Source organism: Oncorhynchus mykiss, chromosome 28 (genome assembly GCF_057628025.1).
Source record: "Oncorhynchus mykiss isolate SJ-2025 chromosome 28, ASM5762802v1, whole genome shotgun sequence".
Taxonomy (NCBI): domain Eukaryota; kingdom Metazoa; phylum Chordata; class Actinopteri; order Salmoniformes; family Salmonidae; genus Oncorhynchus; species Oncorhynchus mykiss.
The window spans coordinates 30,786,561-30,803,578 of NC_143049.1; the positions used below are offsets into that span (position 1 = coordinate 30,786,561).

General features: G+C 42.9%; 1 protein-coding gene across 2 annotated transcripts in view; it reads right to left on the reverse strand.

Moving 5' to 3' along the window:
- Window positions 1-202: 202 nt before the first annotated feature.
- The window catches only part of LOC110508897 (homer protein homolog 3), a 32,424-nt gene continuing 15,608 nt past the window's right edge, over window positions 203-17,018 (reverse strand). Inside the window, exons 6-10 of one of the 2 annotated variants that reach the window (XM_021589795.3) lie at window positions 15,206-15,339; window positions 12,509-12,665; window positions 1,213-1,320; window positions 620-700; window positions 203-497 (exon numbers count right to left, since the gene is read on the reverse strand). In XM_021589795.3, the coding sequence (XP_021445470.2) occupies window positions 312-497; window positions 620-700; window positions 1,213-1,320; window positions 12,509-12,665; window positions 15,206-15,339 (666 nt within the window). In that variant the 3' untranslated portion in view covers window positions 203-311. Of the gene's footprint in view, window positions 498-619; window positions 701-1,177; window positions 1,321-12,508; window positions 12,666-15,205; window positions 15,340-17,018 lie in introns of both variants that reach the window. The other variant, XM_090225025.1, reaches the window with a different exon arrangement.

A 17,018-nucleotide genomic window follows, 5' to 3' on the forward strand; every position in this document is an offset into this window, starting at 1 on the left:
ACAGTTTTGTTGTAGCCCTTGACAAACACACCTAATTCAACTCAGTGAGGGCTTGATGATTAGTTGACAAGTTGAATTAGGTGTGCTTGTCCAGGTTACAATAAAAATGTACAATGGAGGACCTGGGTTGGGAAACACTGCCTAGGTAACACCACAACATATTGCTTAACAAGCTGGAAAGTACAGTACAGCGACGCAGCAATCTTCCCACAGCAGAAGCGGTGTTGTGCTTTATAGCAGGAGAGGACCAGCTCCATCTCTTTTTCCTCTCTTTGCATTGGCCATCCCCAACAGACTCTTCCTCTTTGGCATCATTTGTCAATCAGCTTGACAAGGCTCTGCCGGAGGTCGTTCAGGTCAAAGAGCTTGATGTCCAGGATCTCGATGGCCCTCTGCACCTCACTCTCAGTGCGGTCCCGCTCCTCTAGGGAGGCGGCCAGGTTCTGCTCGGCATTCTGCACCCGCCGCTCCAGCTCCAGGTTACGCATCTCCATCTCCTGAAGAACCACAGGGGGGAAAAGAAGACAATTTCACCCGTCTTAATTTACCCTTAGTGCATCCTACTTGCTGCTTGTTCCTGCAATGTTTCAGCAAGTATTTCTTCAGTGTGCAGTTCTACCTGTAATCTATGTATGGCTTCTTCTCTCTCCTGCTCCATCTCATGGTATTCTGATTTCTTGTTCTGCAGAATGTGGATTTCCTGGGATAAAAAAACCCATTATCAATCGCACATTAGGACCTTTGCGATCAGCAACACAAAACAAAGGAAGTTACAGGTTTTCGCATCAGCCTTTATCTATTTTGTTTAAAGACCACAACTGATTTGAGATCAGTTGCCTGGTTATGCTATCTTTGTGATAAGACTGTTCTCCATCTATAATTGCATACAATTCCATTTCAACTCCAGCTACTTTCGATCTTGGTAACTAGAAACGTCTCCCCCTAACCTCATTTTATGCATAAGTTGCAAAGGGCAAACAGCTGTACCAGAGGAGGCTGGTGGGTGGAGCTAGGACAGGCTCATTGTAATGACTAGAATGGAATTAACGGAACAGAGTCAAATGTGGTTTCTATATGTTTGTGTTTGACGTTCCATTAATTCCATTCCAGCCATTACAATGAGCCCATCTTCCTATAGCTACTCCCACCAGCCTCCTCTGTGATGTACCTACAATACCTCTCGTTTCCCCTGTATGTCTCTTGCCATCTGACCTCGTCTTTAGCCTTGAGCAGGGCCTCCAGTTCCTCCAGAGACCGAGTCAGCTCGTCCTTTAGCATGTCACTAGGACCGTGGCCGCCATGTGCTTCCAGATCAGCCACCTGCCAACAGACAATACGTTTCAGTCAAGACCAGGGGTGTATTCATCACGCCGATTATGTTGCAAAACGTTTTCCTGTTGCAAAACATTTTGCAACAGAAACCGTTCACTCCAAATGGAAAACGGTTTGCAATGAAAACGAGGTTTCTATTGGACAAATTCAGGAAGGTCCAATTTCCTTCTGTTTGCTTCCTTTTGGTTCTTACATGGTAAACAGTTTCCGTTGCAAGACGTAATGAATACACCCCAGGATAAATCAGTATAGACTTGACTGTTCTGCAGTTCTTGTCAGATCTCTAGAGGGAATGTGAACATTATTGTGACGTGTTTGCCAGGACCCTTGTTGAAACTAGATTGAGCCTCTACTTGCTATGCACTCCTGAATGGTGCTATAATTGGGACAGGTGCTGGTCCAGAAATGAATGATACCTTGCCTTTACAGCTTGCCCCTGACATTAAATGTTATGTTCATTTTCCTAAATGTTAACAGTGTATACCCAGTTGTGGTCATTTAAATCCGTCAGAATCTCTTTTCAATCAGCCATTCTAATTGTCCAGCAAGACAATGGGTCTGTTGTTCTCCAGGCCTTTCTTCATCAAATCAATTCACAACTGCTCCTCACACAAAATGCATCATATATAATATAATATAGCAGTACCACACTGCAGGTAAAGGAAAATCCAAATCCCTTTTCCCTGGCTCCGGATAAAAAATATCCTACTTTTCTCCTTCCTCCCCTTCTGACACACAGGTCTCGACACACATCTCTGCGTGCCTGGCAGATATCTCAGCTTGGATGTCGGCCCACCACCTCAAGCTCAACAAGACGGAACTGCTCTTCCTCCCGGGGAAGGCTTGCCCGCTCAAAGACCTCTCCATCACGGTTGACAACTCCACAGTGTCGCCCTCCGAGAGTGCAAATAACCTTGGCTTAACCCTGGACAACACCCTGTTGTTCTCTGCAAACATCAAAGCAGTGACTTGCTTCTGCAGGTTCATGCTCTACAACATCCGTAGAGTACAACCCTAACTCACACAGGAAGAGACACAGGTCCTAATCCAGGCACTTATCCTCTCCCGTCTGGACTACTGCAACTCGCTGTTGGCTGGGCTACTGCAACTCTCTGTTGGCTGGACTACTGCAACTCACTGTTGGCTGGACTACTGCAACTCACTGTTGGCTGGACTACTGCAACTCGCTGTTGGCTGGACTACTGCAACTCGCTGTTGGCTGGGCTACTGCAACTCGCTGTTGGCTGGACTACTGCAACTCACTGTTGGCTGGACTACTGCAACTCGCTGTTGGCTGGGCTACTGCAACTCACTGTTGGCTGGACAACAGGTTTTCAACCTTCCCAAGTTCTCTCATGTCACCCGTTATGCCACCTCAGGTCACTTGGCCACCCACCCCTACGGGAGTCCAAGCTCTTCTCTGTCCTGGCACCCCCCCAAAATATTTTTTCAATAAATAATAAAATATGTCATATATAATATCACCAAGTAACAGTACAACACTCCAGGTAAAGGAAACTCCAAATCCCTTGTGTATATACAGTACCAGTCAAAAGTTTAGACACACCTAATCATTACAGGGGTTTTCTTTATTTTTTACTATTTTCTAGTACATTGTAGAATAATAGTGAAGGCATCAGAACTATGAAATAACACATTTGGAATAATGTAGTAACCAAAAGTGTTAAACAAATCAAAATATAATTTTATATTTGAGATTCTTCAAAGCAGCCTTTGCCTTGATGACAGCTTTGGACACTCTTGGCATTCTCTCAACCAGCTTCATGAGGTTGGAATGCATTTCAATTAACAGGTGTGTTTTGTTAATCTGTGGAATTTCCTTTTTAATGAATTTAAGCCAATCTGTTGTTTTGTGACACGGTAGGGGTGGTAAAAACCATGTCCACATTTATTTTATTTTTGTACCTTTATTTAACTAGGCAAGTTAGTTAAGAACAAATTCTTATTTTCAATGACGACCTAGGAACAGTGGGTTAACTGCCTGTTCAGGGGCAGAACGACAGATTTGTACCTTGTCAGCTCGGGGGTTTGAACTTGCAACCTTCCGGTTATTAGTCGCTCTAACCACTAGACTACCCTGCCGCCCCACATTAAGGCAAGAACAACTGAAATAACAAAGAGAAATGACAGTCCATCATGACTTTAAGACATGAGGGTCAGTCAATCCAGAAAATTTCAAGAACTTTGAAAGTTTATTCAAGTGCAGTCCCAAAAACATCAAGTGCTATGATGAAACTGGCTCTCATGAGGACCGCCACAGGAAGGGAAGACCCAGAGTAACCTCTGCTGAAGAGGATAAGTTCATTAGAGTTAACTGCACCTCAGATTGCAGCCCAAATAAATGCTTCAGAGAGTTCAAGTAACAGACACCTCTCAACATCAACTGTTTAGAGGAGACTGCGTGAATCAGGCCTTCAAGAAACTACTACTAAAGGACACCAATAAGAAGAAGAGACTTGCTTGGGCCAAGAAACACGAGCAATGGACATTAGACTGGTGCAAATTAGAGATTTTTGGTTCCAAACGCTGTGTCTTTGAGACGCAGAGTAGGTGAACAGATACAGTGCCTTGCGAAAGTATTCGGCCCCCTTGAACTTTGCGACCTTTTGCCACATTTCAGGCTTCAAACATAAAGATATAAAACTGTATTTTTTTGTGAAGAATCAACAACAAGTGGGACACAATCATGAAGTGGAACGACAATAATTGGATATTTCAAACTGTTTTAACAAATCAAAAACTGAAAAATTGGGCGTGCAAAATGATTCAGCCCCCTTAAGTTAATACTTTGTAGCGCCACCTTTTGATGCGATTACAGCTGTAAGTCGCTTGGGGTATGTCTCTATCAGTTTTGCACATCGAGAGACTGACATTTTTTCCCATTCCTCCTTGCAAAACAGCTCGAGCTCAGTGAGGTTGGATGGAGAGCATTTGTGAACAGCAGTTTTCAGTTCTTTCCACAGATTCTCGATTGGATTCAGGTCTGGACTTTGACTTGGCCATTCTAACACCTGGATATGTTTATTTTTGAACCATTCCATTGTAGATTTTGCTTTATGTTTTGGATCATTGTCTTGTTGGAAGACAAATCTCCGTCCCAGTCTCAGGTCTTTTGCAGACTCCATCAGGTTTTCTTCCAGAATGGTCCTGTATTTGGCTCCATCCATCTTCCCATCAATTTTAACCATCTTCCCTGTCCCTGCTGAAGAAAAGCAGGCCCAAACCATGATGCTGCCACCACCATGTTTGACAGTGGGGATGGTGTGTTCAGCTGTGTTGCTTTTACGCCAAACATAACGTTTTGCATTGTTGCCAAAAAGTTCAATTTTGGTTTCATCTGACCAGAGCACCTTCTTCCACATGTTTGGTGTGTCTCCCAGGTGGCTTGTGGCAAACTTTAAACAACACTTTTTATGGATATCTTTAAGAAATGGCTTTCTTCTTGCCACTCTTCCATAAAGGCCAGATTTGTGCAATATACGACTGATTGTTGTCCTATGGACAGAGTCTCCCACCTCAGCTGTAGATCTCTGCAGTTCATCCAGAGTGATCATGGGCCTCTTGGCTGCATCTCTGATCAGTCTTCTCCTTGTATGAGCTGAAAGTTTAGATGGACGGCCAGGTCTTGGTAGATTTGCAGTGGTCTGATACTCCTTCCATTTCAATATTATCGCTTGCACAGTGCTCCTTGGGATGTTTAAAGCTTGGGAAATATTTTGGTATCCAAATCCGGCTTTAAACTTCTTCACAACAGTATCTCGGACCTGCCTGGTGTGTTCCTTGTTCTTCATGAAGCTCTCTGCGCTTTTAACGGACCTCTGAGACTATCACAGTGCAGGTGCATTTATACGGAGACTTGATTACACACAGGTGGATTATATTTATCATCATTAGTCATTTAGGTCAACATTGGATCATTCAGAGATCCTCACTGAACTTCTGGAGAGAGTTTGCTGCACTGAGAGTAAAGGGGCTAAATAATTTTGCACGCCCAATTTTTCAGTTTTTGATTTGTTAAAAAGTTTGACATATCCAATAAATGTCGTTCCACTTCATGATTGTGTCCCACTTGTTGTTGATTCTTCACAAAAAAATACAGTTTTATATCTTTATGTTTGAAGCCTGAAATGTGGAAAAAGGTCGCAAAGTTCAAGGGGGCCGAATACTTTCGCAAGGCACTGTAATCTCCGCATGTGTTGTTCCCACCGTGAAGCATGGAGGAGGAGGTGTGATGGAGCTTTGCTGGTGACAATGTCAGTGATTTACAATATTTAGAATTCAAGGCACACTTAACCACTTAACTGCCTGCCATTAGGTACCGAGATGAGATCCTCAGACCCCTTGTGAGACCATATGCTGGTGCGGTTGGCCCTGGGTTCCTCCTAATGCAAGACAATGCTAGACCTCATGTGGCTGGAGTGTGTCAGCAGTTCCTGCAAGAGGAAGGCATTGATGCTATGGACTGGCCCGCCCGTTCCCCAGACCTGAATCCAATTGAGCACATCTGGGACATTATGTCTCGCTCCATCCACCAACGCCACGTTGCACCACAGACTGTCCAGGAGTTGGCGGATGCTTTAGTCCAGGTCTGGGAGGAGATCCCTCAGGAGACCATCCGCCACCTCATCAGGAGCATGCCCAGGCGTTGTAGGGAGGTCATACAGGCACGTGGAGGCCACACACACTACGGAACCTCATTTTGACTTGTTTTAAGGACATTACATCAAAGTTGGATCAGCCTGTAGTGTGGTTTTCCACTTTAATTTTGAGTGTGACTCCAAATCCAGACCTCCATGGGTTGATCAATTTGATTTCCATTGATAATTTGTGTGTGATTTTGTTGTCAGCACATTCAACTATGTAAAGAAAAAAGTATTTAATAAGAACATTTCATTCATTCAGATCTAGGATGTGTTATTTTAGTGTTCCTTTTATTTTTTTGAGCAGTGTATATATATATATATATATATATTTTTTTTAATGAAATATGACACGAGGAAACAATCAAAAGCAACATAAAAGCTCCATAAATAAAATAACATTTTAAATCCTTAGTGGCGGCTTGGTCCTGTTGTGGTGGGTGATTCTGTCACGGTCTTCCTCCTCTTCATCTGAAGAGGAGAGGCGAGAAGGATCGGAGGACCAAAATGCGGCGTGGTTTGTGTTCATCTTGATATTTAATAAAGAAAACACTGAACACTGAAACACACTATACAAAAACAATAAACGAAATAACGACCGTGAAGCTAATGAGAACTGTGTTGACACAAGCAATCAACATAGACAATCACCCACAAACAAACATTGAAACCCAGGCTACCTAAGTATGATTCTCAATCAGAGAACACTAATGACACCTGCCTCTGATTGAGAACCATACTAGGCCGAAACATACGAATCCCAAAATCATAGAAAAACAAACATAGACTGCCCACCCCAACTCACGCCCTGACCATACTAAATAATGACAAAACATTGGAAATAAAGGTCAGAACGTGAAAATGGCGATGTCAATTCTACCAGAATTGTACTATGTGATAGCTGTTGGAAAAGCATTCCTCATGAAGCTGGTTGAGAGAATGTCAAGCTGTCATCAAGGCAAAGGGTGGCTACTTTGAAGATTTTTGTTGGGTTACTACATGATTCCATATGTGCTATTTCGTCATTTTGATGTGTTCAGTATTATTCTACAATGTAGAACATCTTCTAAATAAAGAAAAACCCTTGAATGAGTAGGTGTCCAAACTTTTGACTGGTACTGTACAGTATAGATAACACTAAACCAGCACTTGATCCCCCTCCCCAGCTCTGACTCTACTGATAGCTACGTTATTGAGGAAAATGGTACTTTCTATGCCAGTAATGGGGTTGTCCCACCTAGCTGTGTCTTCAGATTAATGCACTAACTAACTATAAGTCGCCCTGGATAAGAGCGTCCGCTAAATGACTGAAAAGTCAAATAAAATGTAAGGAAACGTCAGTCAGGGAGCCTGCCATCTTGGAACCTGATACACACCTCCCACCTCTTTATCCCGCTTCAACCCAATTCAGTAGCAGCAGTGCCCCTGAGAATGCTGTTCCTATACATGCAAAACAGCAGTATCTCCTACTAACCAAACAAGTCATGAACTAAACAAATAACAACAGTGAGGAATTAATACACAAACCCCCCAATGCACAAACTGCCAAGCAACAAAACTGTAGTATAGAGTAAATAACAAAGTAAATATCTGTCATTGGATGATAAAGGCATAATGTCTCCCTATCAGACATTGAGGTCTCAATAATACACACAACATACACCCTCCCCTTGATCCTCCTTTACCGTGGCCAAGGCTGCTGCCTTCCAATGAGCAAGCCAAGGACCGAGACACCACCATTATCAGGTAACTGAGAATTGAAACCTCACTGCTGTGTCAACTCAGCCTGCAAAATACGAACAAAACTAAAAGGAGACCTTTAAAAGGTCTCTGCTTCTTGGAGAGTCTTGAGAGAGGCTGGATTATTTTTAACTGTGTGTGGTAGGAAGGGAGAACTAAATGAGAAGCTGCCAGCTTCCTCTGGTTATTTTTCATTTTTCTCCTAACTAGGGCATTGAAAGTAGGATATTGCTGTCCTACAAACCTCTCTCTCTTTCACCCCCTGGAGATGTGAACCATTTTCAGAGATGTGAACCATTTTCAGCCACTTCAGATCGAGAGAAAGAGAGAACTTGGTCCACCAGACCAGGGCCCGGTTTCCCAAAAGCATCATTAGAACCTTCGTAGGAGCATTGTTAAATCTCTGAACTGTTTCAAAGAACCATCGTTATTAACGTTGCACTTAAACACTCTGAATCTAACGCCTGCCTCAGACCACTCATAGAACAGCTACTGAATCTAACGCCTGCCTCAGACCACTCATAGAACAGCTACTGAATCTAACGCCTGCCTCAGACCACTCATAGAACAGCTACTGAATCTAACGCCTGCCTCAGACCACTCATAGAACAGCTACTGAATCTAACGCCTGCCTCAGACCACTCATAGAACAGCTACTGAATCTAACGCCTGCCTCAGACCACTCATAGAACAGCTACTGAATCTAACGCCTGCCTCAGACCACTCATATAACAGCTACTGAATCTAACGCCTGCCTCAGACCACTGATATAACAGCTACTGAATCTAACGCCTGCACCAGACCACTCATAGAACAGCTACTGAATCTAACGCCTGTCTCAGACCACTCATATAACAGCTACTGAATCTAACGCCTGCCTCAGACCACTCATATAACAGCTACTGAATCTAACGCCTGCCTCAGACCACTCATATAACAGCTACTGAATCTAACGCCTGCCTCAGACCACTCATATAACAGCTACTGAATCTAACGCCTGCCTCAGACCACTCATATAACAGCTACTGAATCTAACGCCTGCCTCAGACCACTCATATAACAGCTACTGAATCTAACGCCTGCCTCAGACCACTCATATAACAGCTACTGAATCTAACGCCTGCCTCAGACCACTCATAGAACAGCTACTGAATCTAACGCCTGCCTCAGACCACTCATAGAACAGCTACTGAATCTAACGCCTGCCCCAGACCACTCATATAACAGCTACTGAATCTAACGCCTGCCTCAGACCACTGATATAACAGCTACTGAATCTAACGCCTGCCTCAGACCACTCATAGAACAGCTACTGAATCTAACGCCTGCCTCAGACCACTCATAGAACAGCTACTGAATCTAACGCCTGCCTCAGACCACTCATATAACAGCTACTGAATCTAACGCCTGCCTCAGACCACTCATATAACAGCTACTGAATCTAACGCCTGCCTCAGACCACTCATAGAACAGCTACTGAATCTAACGCCTGCCTCAGACCACTCATAGAACAGCTACTGAATCTAACGCCTGCCTCAGACCACTCATAGAACAGCTACTGAATCTAACGCCTGCCTCAGACCACTCATAGAACAGCTACTGAATCTAACGCCTGCCCCAGACCACTCATATAACAGCTACTGAATCTAACGCCTGCCTCAGACCACTCATAGAACAGCTACTGAATCTAACGCCTGCCCCAGACCACTCATATAACAGCTACTGAATCTAACGCCTGCCTCAGACCACTCATATAACAGCTACTGAATCTAACGCCTGCCTCAGACCACTGATATAACAGCTACTGAATCTAACGCCTGCCCCAGACCACTCATATAACAGCTACTGAATCTAACGCCTGCCTCAGACCACTCATATAACAGCTACTGAATCTAACGCCTGCCTCAGACCACTCATATAACAGCTACTGAATCTAACGCCTGCCTCAGACCACTCATATAACAGCTACTGAATCTAACGCCTGCCTCAGACCACTCATATAACAGCTACTGAATCTAACGCCTGCCTCAGACCCCTCATATAACAGCTACTGAATCTAACGCCTGCCTCAGACCACTCATATAACAGCTACTGAATCTAACGCCTGCCTCAGACCACTGATATAACAGCTACTGAATCTAAGGCATGCCTCAGACCACTCATATAACAGCTACTGAATCTAACGCCTGCCTCAGACCACTCATATAACAGCTACTGAATCTAAGGCATGCCTCAGACCACTCATATAACAGCTACTGAATCTAACGCCTGCCTCAGACCACTCATATAACAGCTACTGAATCTAACGCCTGCCTCAGACCACTCATATAACAGCTACTGAATCTAACGCCTGCCTCAGACCACTGATATAACAGCTACGTGTGTCGGCCCTCCCACAATACTTTATACACATATCTCCACTAAACATATAATCACATGGTTTATCCTTCTCTGTGATTGCTGATAACTACAGAACAAAGTTGACTACAAACCAGTGGTGTTATTAAAGTACTTAAGTAAAAATACTTAAATTGTTTTTGGGGGAATCTGTACTTTATTATTTATATTATTGACTACTTTTACTTCACTACATTCCTAAAGAAAATAATGTACTTTTTACTCCATACATTTTCCCTGACACCCAAAAGTACTCATTACATTTTGAATGCCCAGCAAGACAGGAAGTCGAATTCACACACTTATCAAGAGAACAAGCCTGGTCAACTCTTCTGCCTCTGATCTGGTGGACTCACTAAACACAAATGCTTAATTTGTAAATGATGTCTGAGTGTTGGAGTTTCCTCCTGGCTATCAATAAATCAAAATACATGTAAAAAACTGTTTGGTTAATTTAAGTAATTTGAAATAATTCATACTATTACTTTTGATACTTAAGTATATTTAAAACCAAATAGTTTTACTCAAGTGATCTTTTACTGGGTGACTTTCACTTTTACCTGAGTCATTTTCTATTAAGGTATCTTAACTTTTACTCAAGTATGACAATCGGGTACTTTTTCCACTACAGCTACAAATACAAAGTTGTCAATGTCTATGCAATTGATACAAACAAGCAACGTATGAAAATGTACTTCAGATGAAAACCGAGATGACTGCATTACAATATAAACAGGGCCCGGTTTCCCAAAAATATCATTAGAACGTTCATAGTGGCATCGTTAAATCTCTGACATGTTTCCCAAACCATTGTTATTAACGTTGCACTTGAGCTTGTAAGAGCTGATCCATCGCCAGTATTGTGAAATAATTATAATGTTAAGGTAAGATTTGAATGGAGAAAGCTGATCTGAGCACAGCCCTTCCTTTCTTTCGATCCAATCACTATCGACTCATGCTCCAATGACACACTTATAAACCGTTCTCTCTGCATGGTGTTTTTGGTAAATGCATGTCACATCTTCGTCTGTTGTAGGAAAGATTCATCGTTAAATCACTCGTAAATGTAGGTTTTATTGGGCCCTGGGTGGCTTGTCTTTTTAGAGGAGGTTTAATGTAAAGACGTGGAGGATACAAATCTTCTGGGACGACTGATATATATTCACAGTACAGTTAAACAACGACAGAAACATTGCATGAAATGGTAGAATAATAGTGGAGATCAATTTTATCGGGCTAGACTAGACATTATAAGCCCAGACCACTCAAACCATTGAAGTATTTGAATCCAAAGGTTTTTAATAAAAGGCTCGGAAACCAGCAAATTCCATAAGTTCTAAGCTGCCAGCAACCCTGAAAAGACATTATATTGATGACATAGAAGTGTAAAAAACAGACAAAACACTTAATTGACTGGACCCATTTAGCATTGACGCAATGGAGAATGTCTCATCATCCACTTGTCTAGTAATCCTATGTATCACATGTATATCTCAGGGATGGGAGGTAAATGGGATTCCATGTGTACTCCAAGCCACAGATGGATGACATTCTCTGGATTCAGCCTAATGACGCCTTAGAGAAATAGATGTGATAGTGAGAGCATGCAAAGAGCATGTTTATACTGCCCAGTAATCCAAACCAACTGACACACCTTGAATAAAGCTTCAGGGGAAAAGCCTGCAGCATGACAAGGACAGTGTTGTCAGAGGATGATAAAGTGAACTACCAACTGATGTGTCCTTCCACTTTTCTCCAAAGACTTTCACAAGACAAAAAAAAAACAACATTGCATGAAAATGATGACCCAATCAAAAACCTGCATGACCTCCCTCCGGCAGAGAACCGGCACGCCGGAGACTTTCAAAAGCTGTCAGTGGCAGTGACTCATCAACCGATCACGTTTGAACAAGACTTTACTGCTACAGCGGCCCACCGCCTTCTCTCTCCTCTCGGTCCACTCAGACTGCAGTGTTTTACAGCACTATCAACATCTTACCTCCAGGTCACAGCGTGGAGATATTTATGGAGTGAGCGAAGGTAACATGCGGCAAGATAACATGCGGCGAGGCATCAGGCACGTGTCTATTCCTCAAGAGGCTGAAAATAACTTCAAATCTTCATGGTGCTCTATGGTAATGCTTTTAATTGTACTTTCCATTGCACAACTAGGAATGTAACATATCTTTACATTTCTACAAATGTATTTTTCTTAATTCTGTTTCTTGAGTGGTTGCATGCACTTGCATAAATACATTGAACTTTAACATTTACCTAGCATTCCACTGAGACTTGGTCCACTCAACATCTGTGGAAACGGATCTGACATGGCGTCCATAGTTCTATGCTAAAGAAAGTAAAGGGATGACAACACTCACCTGGTCTCGTAGCCTCTCCGTCTCCTCCTGGTAGGCAGCTAGCTGCTTCTTCCACTGCTGCACGTTGTTATTAGCTTCATGTAACGCTGACACCAGCTTGGAGTTGCTGTCCTGCAGGGTGAAGAGCTCTGCCTCCAGGTTCATCTCGCAGATAGACCTGGAAGACATTGGCAAAGACCTCAGACAAACATTCTCTGGCCACTCTGGAATGGAAAAGAATGAAGGGACATTCACTACATGCTGGAGAGAGGCTTAATGGTAAAGACTGGCAATCAAGAGTGTCCGTATTTGTTCAACTCTGGGGTATAATTTGTGCAATTGGTCCATTAAATATGTTCCTGTTTCATGTTCTTAGATGCCATGTTATTCTACGATTAGAAAGCTTAAGGTTATCCAATCATAGCAACTCACCATGGCAACCATAGAATAAGCCTTGTGTAGTAATAATGGACAACAGGGACAAAAGCAGAGTAGAACGAGTGACTGAATGGCAGGGAAATATTCACATTTTAGCAGACTCTCTTATCCAGAGCGACTTACAGCAGTGTTTTCCAATAGTGACTTACATGCATGTGGGTAACCTTCTCCCTCTGTGTGTGAGTGATGATCTTTGCCCCACTCCCTTTTCTCTTGTCTGGACCCTGTTTCCCGTTAACATGTTTATTCAATGGGAAAAACTTAATCAAAACAATCATAACTAAAGCAAGATGGCACCGACAGACATGGTCACCCTGTTCTTAGCTCCTAGTCAATTTTGCAGTATTTAGTTTTTTTGTGTGTGTTATTTCTTATATTATTTGCTCAGAATGTTTTTTGCATTATTACCTACAGCCGAAAGTAACTTTTGAATATTAGATTGGCTGTCATTCACCAGCATTTCGACCAGAAATTTGACTTTCCAAAATTGGATCCTTCGTTTGAACTCCCTCGAGGTAATTCCATGAACGACATCACCGGAGAAGAGGAGCAAACTATAAACCGCATATCCTGAGGCTGTATTTATTGTACCTGGGGACTTTAATAAAGGAAATCTGAGAAAAATGCTACCGAAGTTCTATCAACACATCTCCTGTGCTAATCACGCATTGAGCAGTCTTGAACATTACTACTCCCCCTTCTGGGACAGCTACAAGGCCCACCCCACCCTCCCTTCACCAAATCAGATCAAGGTTCCATTTTGTTCCTCCCCTCCTATAGGCAGAAACTTAAACTGAAAGTGCGAACCACCACATTTAACCATGGCAAGGTGACTGGAAACGTGTACAAACAGACCAGCTATGCCCTCCGTAACGCAATCAGAGAAGCAAAATGATTGTACAGGGACAAAGTGGAGTCGCAATTCAATGGCTCAGACACGAGACGTATGTAGTAGGGACTCCAGACAATCAATGATTATAAAGGGAAAGTCAGCCACGTCGCAGACATCGCTGCCTCACTCCCGGAAAAGCTAAACACCATCTTCGCTCAGCCCCCTCTTGCACTCCCTGTTCACCCATTACTGCGTGGCCACACACGTCACCAATTCAATCCTGAAGTTAGCTGACGACACAACAATAGTAGGGCTGATTACCAACAATGATGAGACAGCCTACAGGGAGGAGGAAGAAATTTGTCTTGGACCCTAAAACTCTCACTATCTTCCACAGATGCACCATTGAGAGCATCCTATTAGGCTGTATCACTGCCTGGTATGGCAATTGCACCATCCACAGGGCTCTCCGGAGGGTGGTGTGGTCAGCCCAACACATCACCGGGGGCACACTGCCTGCCCTCCGAGAGATCTACAGCACCCGGTGTCACAGGAAAGCCAAGAAGATCCTCAAGGACCTCAGCCACCCGAGCCACAGCCTCTTCACCCTGCTACCATGTAGAAGGCGGAGACAGTACAGGTGCATCTAAGCTGGGAGACTGAAAAACAGCTGTCTGCAGGTCATCAGACTGTTAAATAGTCACCACTAGCCCGGCCTCTGCCCAGTACCCTGCTCTGAACTTAGTCACCGCGATGCAGTGCCTTAGACCACTGCGCCACTCGGGAGGCCCTAGTCACTGTTATTAGCCAGCTACCACCCGGTACTCTACCCTGCACCTTAGAGACTGCTACCCTATGTACATATGAACACTGGTCAGTTTAATAAGCTTTACATACTGTTCTACCCAGTTTATACTGTATTGTAGTCAAGTCTCATCCTATATAACTACTTCTGTAAGCACCTTTCCTATTGATATACTATCATTATACCATTATACCATTATATATACCATTATATATATGAAAGGTGTATATATATATATATATATATATATACCTGTATATTCCGAACTCTGACATTACTTGTTCTGATATTTCTTAATATATTTATTTACATTTTTGGGATTTGTGTGTATTATTTTGGATTGTTAGGTATTACAGCACTGTTCGAGCTAGAAACATAAGCATTTCGCTGGATCTGCGATAAAATCTGCAAAATATTTGTATGCGACCAATACAATTTGATATGTATGCCCCGGCTCTGGCTTACTACAAGAAAATCCTCTTCGCCTAAATGATGTTTTTCTGTCTGAACCTTGGAGATAAAATGGAATACTTGAGTTTAAGACCAAGAACATTTCTACAAAACATTCGGTGTACTTTCAGACAATGAAAAAACCCTGGCTTGAGTGAAACTTTGAGGACAAGAGCGTGTATAAGTGGGTTACCCTTCAGAAAGCATCTTTTTAATACGCTCCTTCTCAGAAGACAGTGTGATGTCTGCGCTTTGGCTGCGGAACATCTTGTCCTCAGGACCGTTCACACACATCACCGGCGGAGACTGGAGCTCGTCACCGAGGTCCTAAAACACAACACAAATAATACACTTTAAAAGGGGCAATCTGCAGTTGAAACAATAACAAAACACTGTTTTGGTAAAAAGCTGAGGAAAGTGGCTGGAGAAATGTAACCACTCTCAAATTAATAGACTGAGCTATGGATGTAAAGAATGACCATCCATGATATAAAAATTATAGTTTTAATCATGTTTTGAGGCTAAATAGTGTTTATTTTATTGCCTTACAACCTGGAATTAAAATGGATTTTTTGGGGGTTTGTATCATTTGATTTACACAACATGCCTACAACTTTGAAGATGCACATTTTTTTTTACTGTGAAACAAACAAGAAATAAGACAAAAAAACTGAAAACTTGAGGGTGCATAACATTCACCCCCAGCTGCAAGTCTCTTGGGGTATGTCTCTACAAAATTGCCACATCTAGCCACTGGGATTTTTGCCCATTCTTCAAGGCAAAACTGCTCCAGTTCCTTCAAGTTGGATGGGTTCCACTGATGTACTTCAATCTTTAAGTCATACCACAGATTCTCAATTGGATTAAGGTCTGGGCTTTGACTAGGCCATTCCAAGACATTTAAATGTTTCCTCTTAAACCACCCGGGTGTTGATTTTGCAGTTTGCTTATGTGCTGGAAGGTGAACCTCCGTCCCAGTCTCAAATCTCTGGAAGACTGAAACAGGTTTCCCTCAATAATTTCCCTGTATTTAGCGTCATCCATCATTCCTTCAATTCTGACCAGTTTCCCAGTCCCTGCCAATGAAAAACATCCCCACAGCATGATGCTGCCACCACCATGCTTCACTGTGGGGATGGTATTCTTGGGGTGATGAGAGGTGTTGGATTTGCGCCAGACATAGCGTTTTCCTTGATGGACAAAAAGCTACATTTTAGTCTCATCTGACCAGAGTTCCTTCTTCCATATGTTTGGGGAGTCTCCCACATGCCTTTTGGCAAACAACAAATATGTTTGCTTATTTTTTTTTCTGGACACTGTTCCATAAAGCCCAGATCTCTGGAGTGGTCCTATGGACAGATACTCCAATCTCCGCTGTGGAGCTTTGCAGCTCCTTCAGGGTTATCTTTGGTCTCTTTGTTGCCTCTCTGATTAATACCCTCCTTGCCTGGTCCGAGAGTTTTGGTGGGCGGCCCTCTCTTGGCAGGTTTATTGTGGTGCCACATTCTTTACATTTTTTAATAATGGATTTGATGGTGCTCCATGGGATGTTCAAAGTTTCTGATATTTTTTTTTATAACCAACCCTGATATGTACTTCTCCACAACTTTGTCCCTGACCTGTTTGGCGAGCTCCTTGGTCTTCGTAGTGCTGCTTGCTTGGTGGTGACCCTTGTTTAGTGTTGCAGACTCTGGGGCCTTTCAGAACAGGGTTATACACTGCTCAAAAAAATAAAAGGGAAAACTTAAACAACACAATGTAACTCCAAGTCAATCACACTTCTGTGAAATCAAACTGTCCACTTAGGAAGCAATACTGATTGACAAATTTCACATGCTGTTGTGCAAATGGAATAGACAACAGTTGGAAATTATAGGTAATTAGCAAGACACCCCCAATAAAGGAGTGGTTCTGCAGGTGGTGACCACAGACCACTTCTCAGTTCCTATGCTTCCTGGCTGATGTTTTGGTCACTTTTGAATGCTGGCTGTGCTTTCACTCTAGTG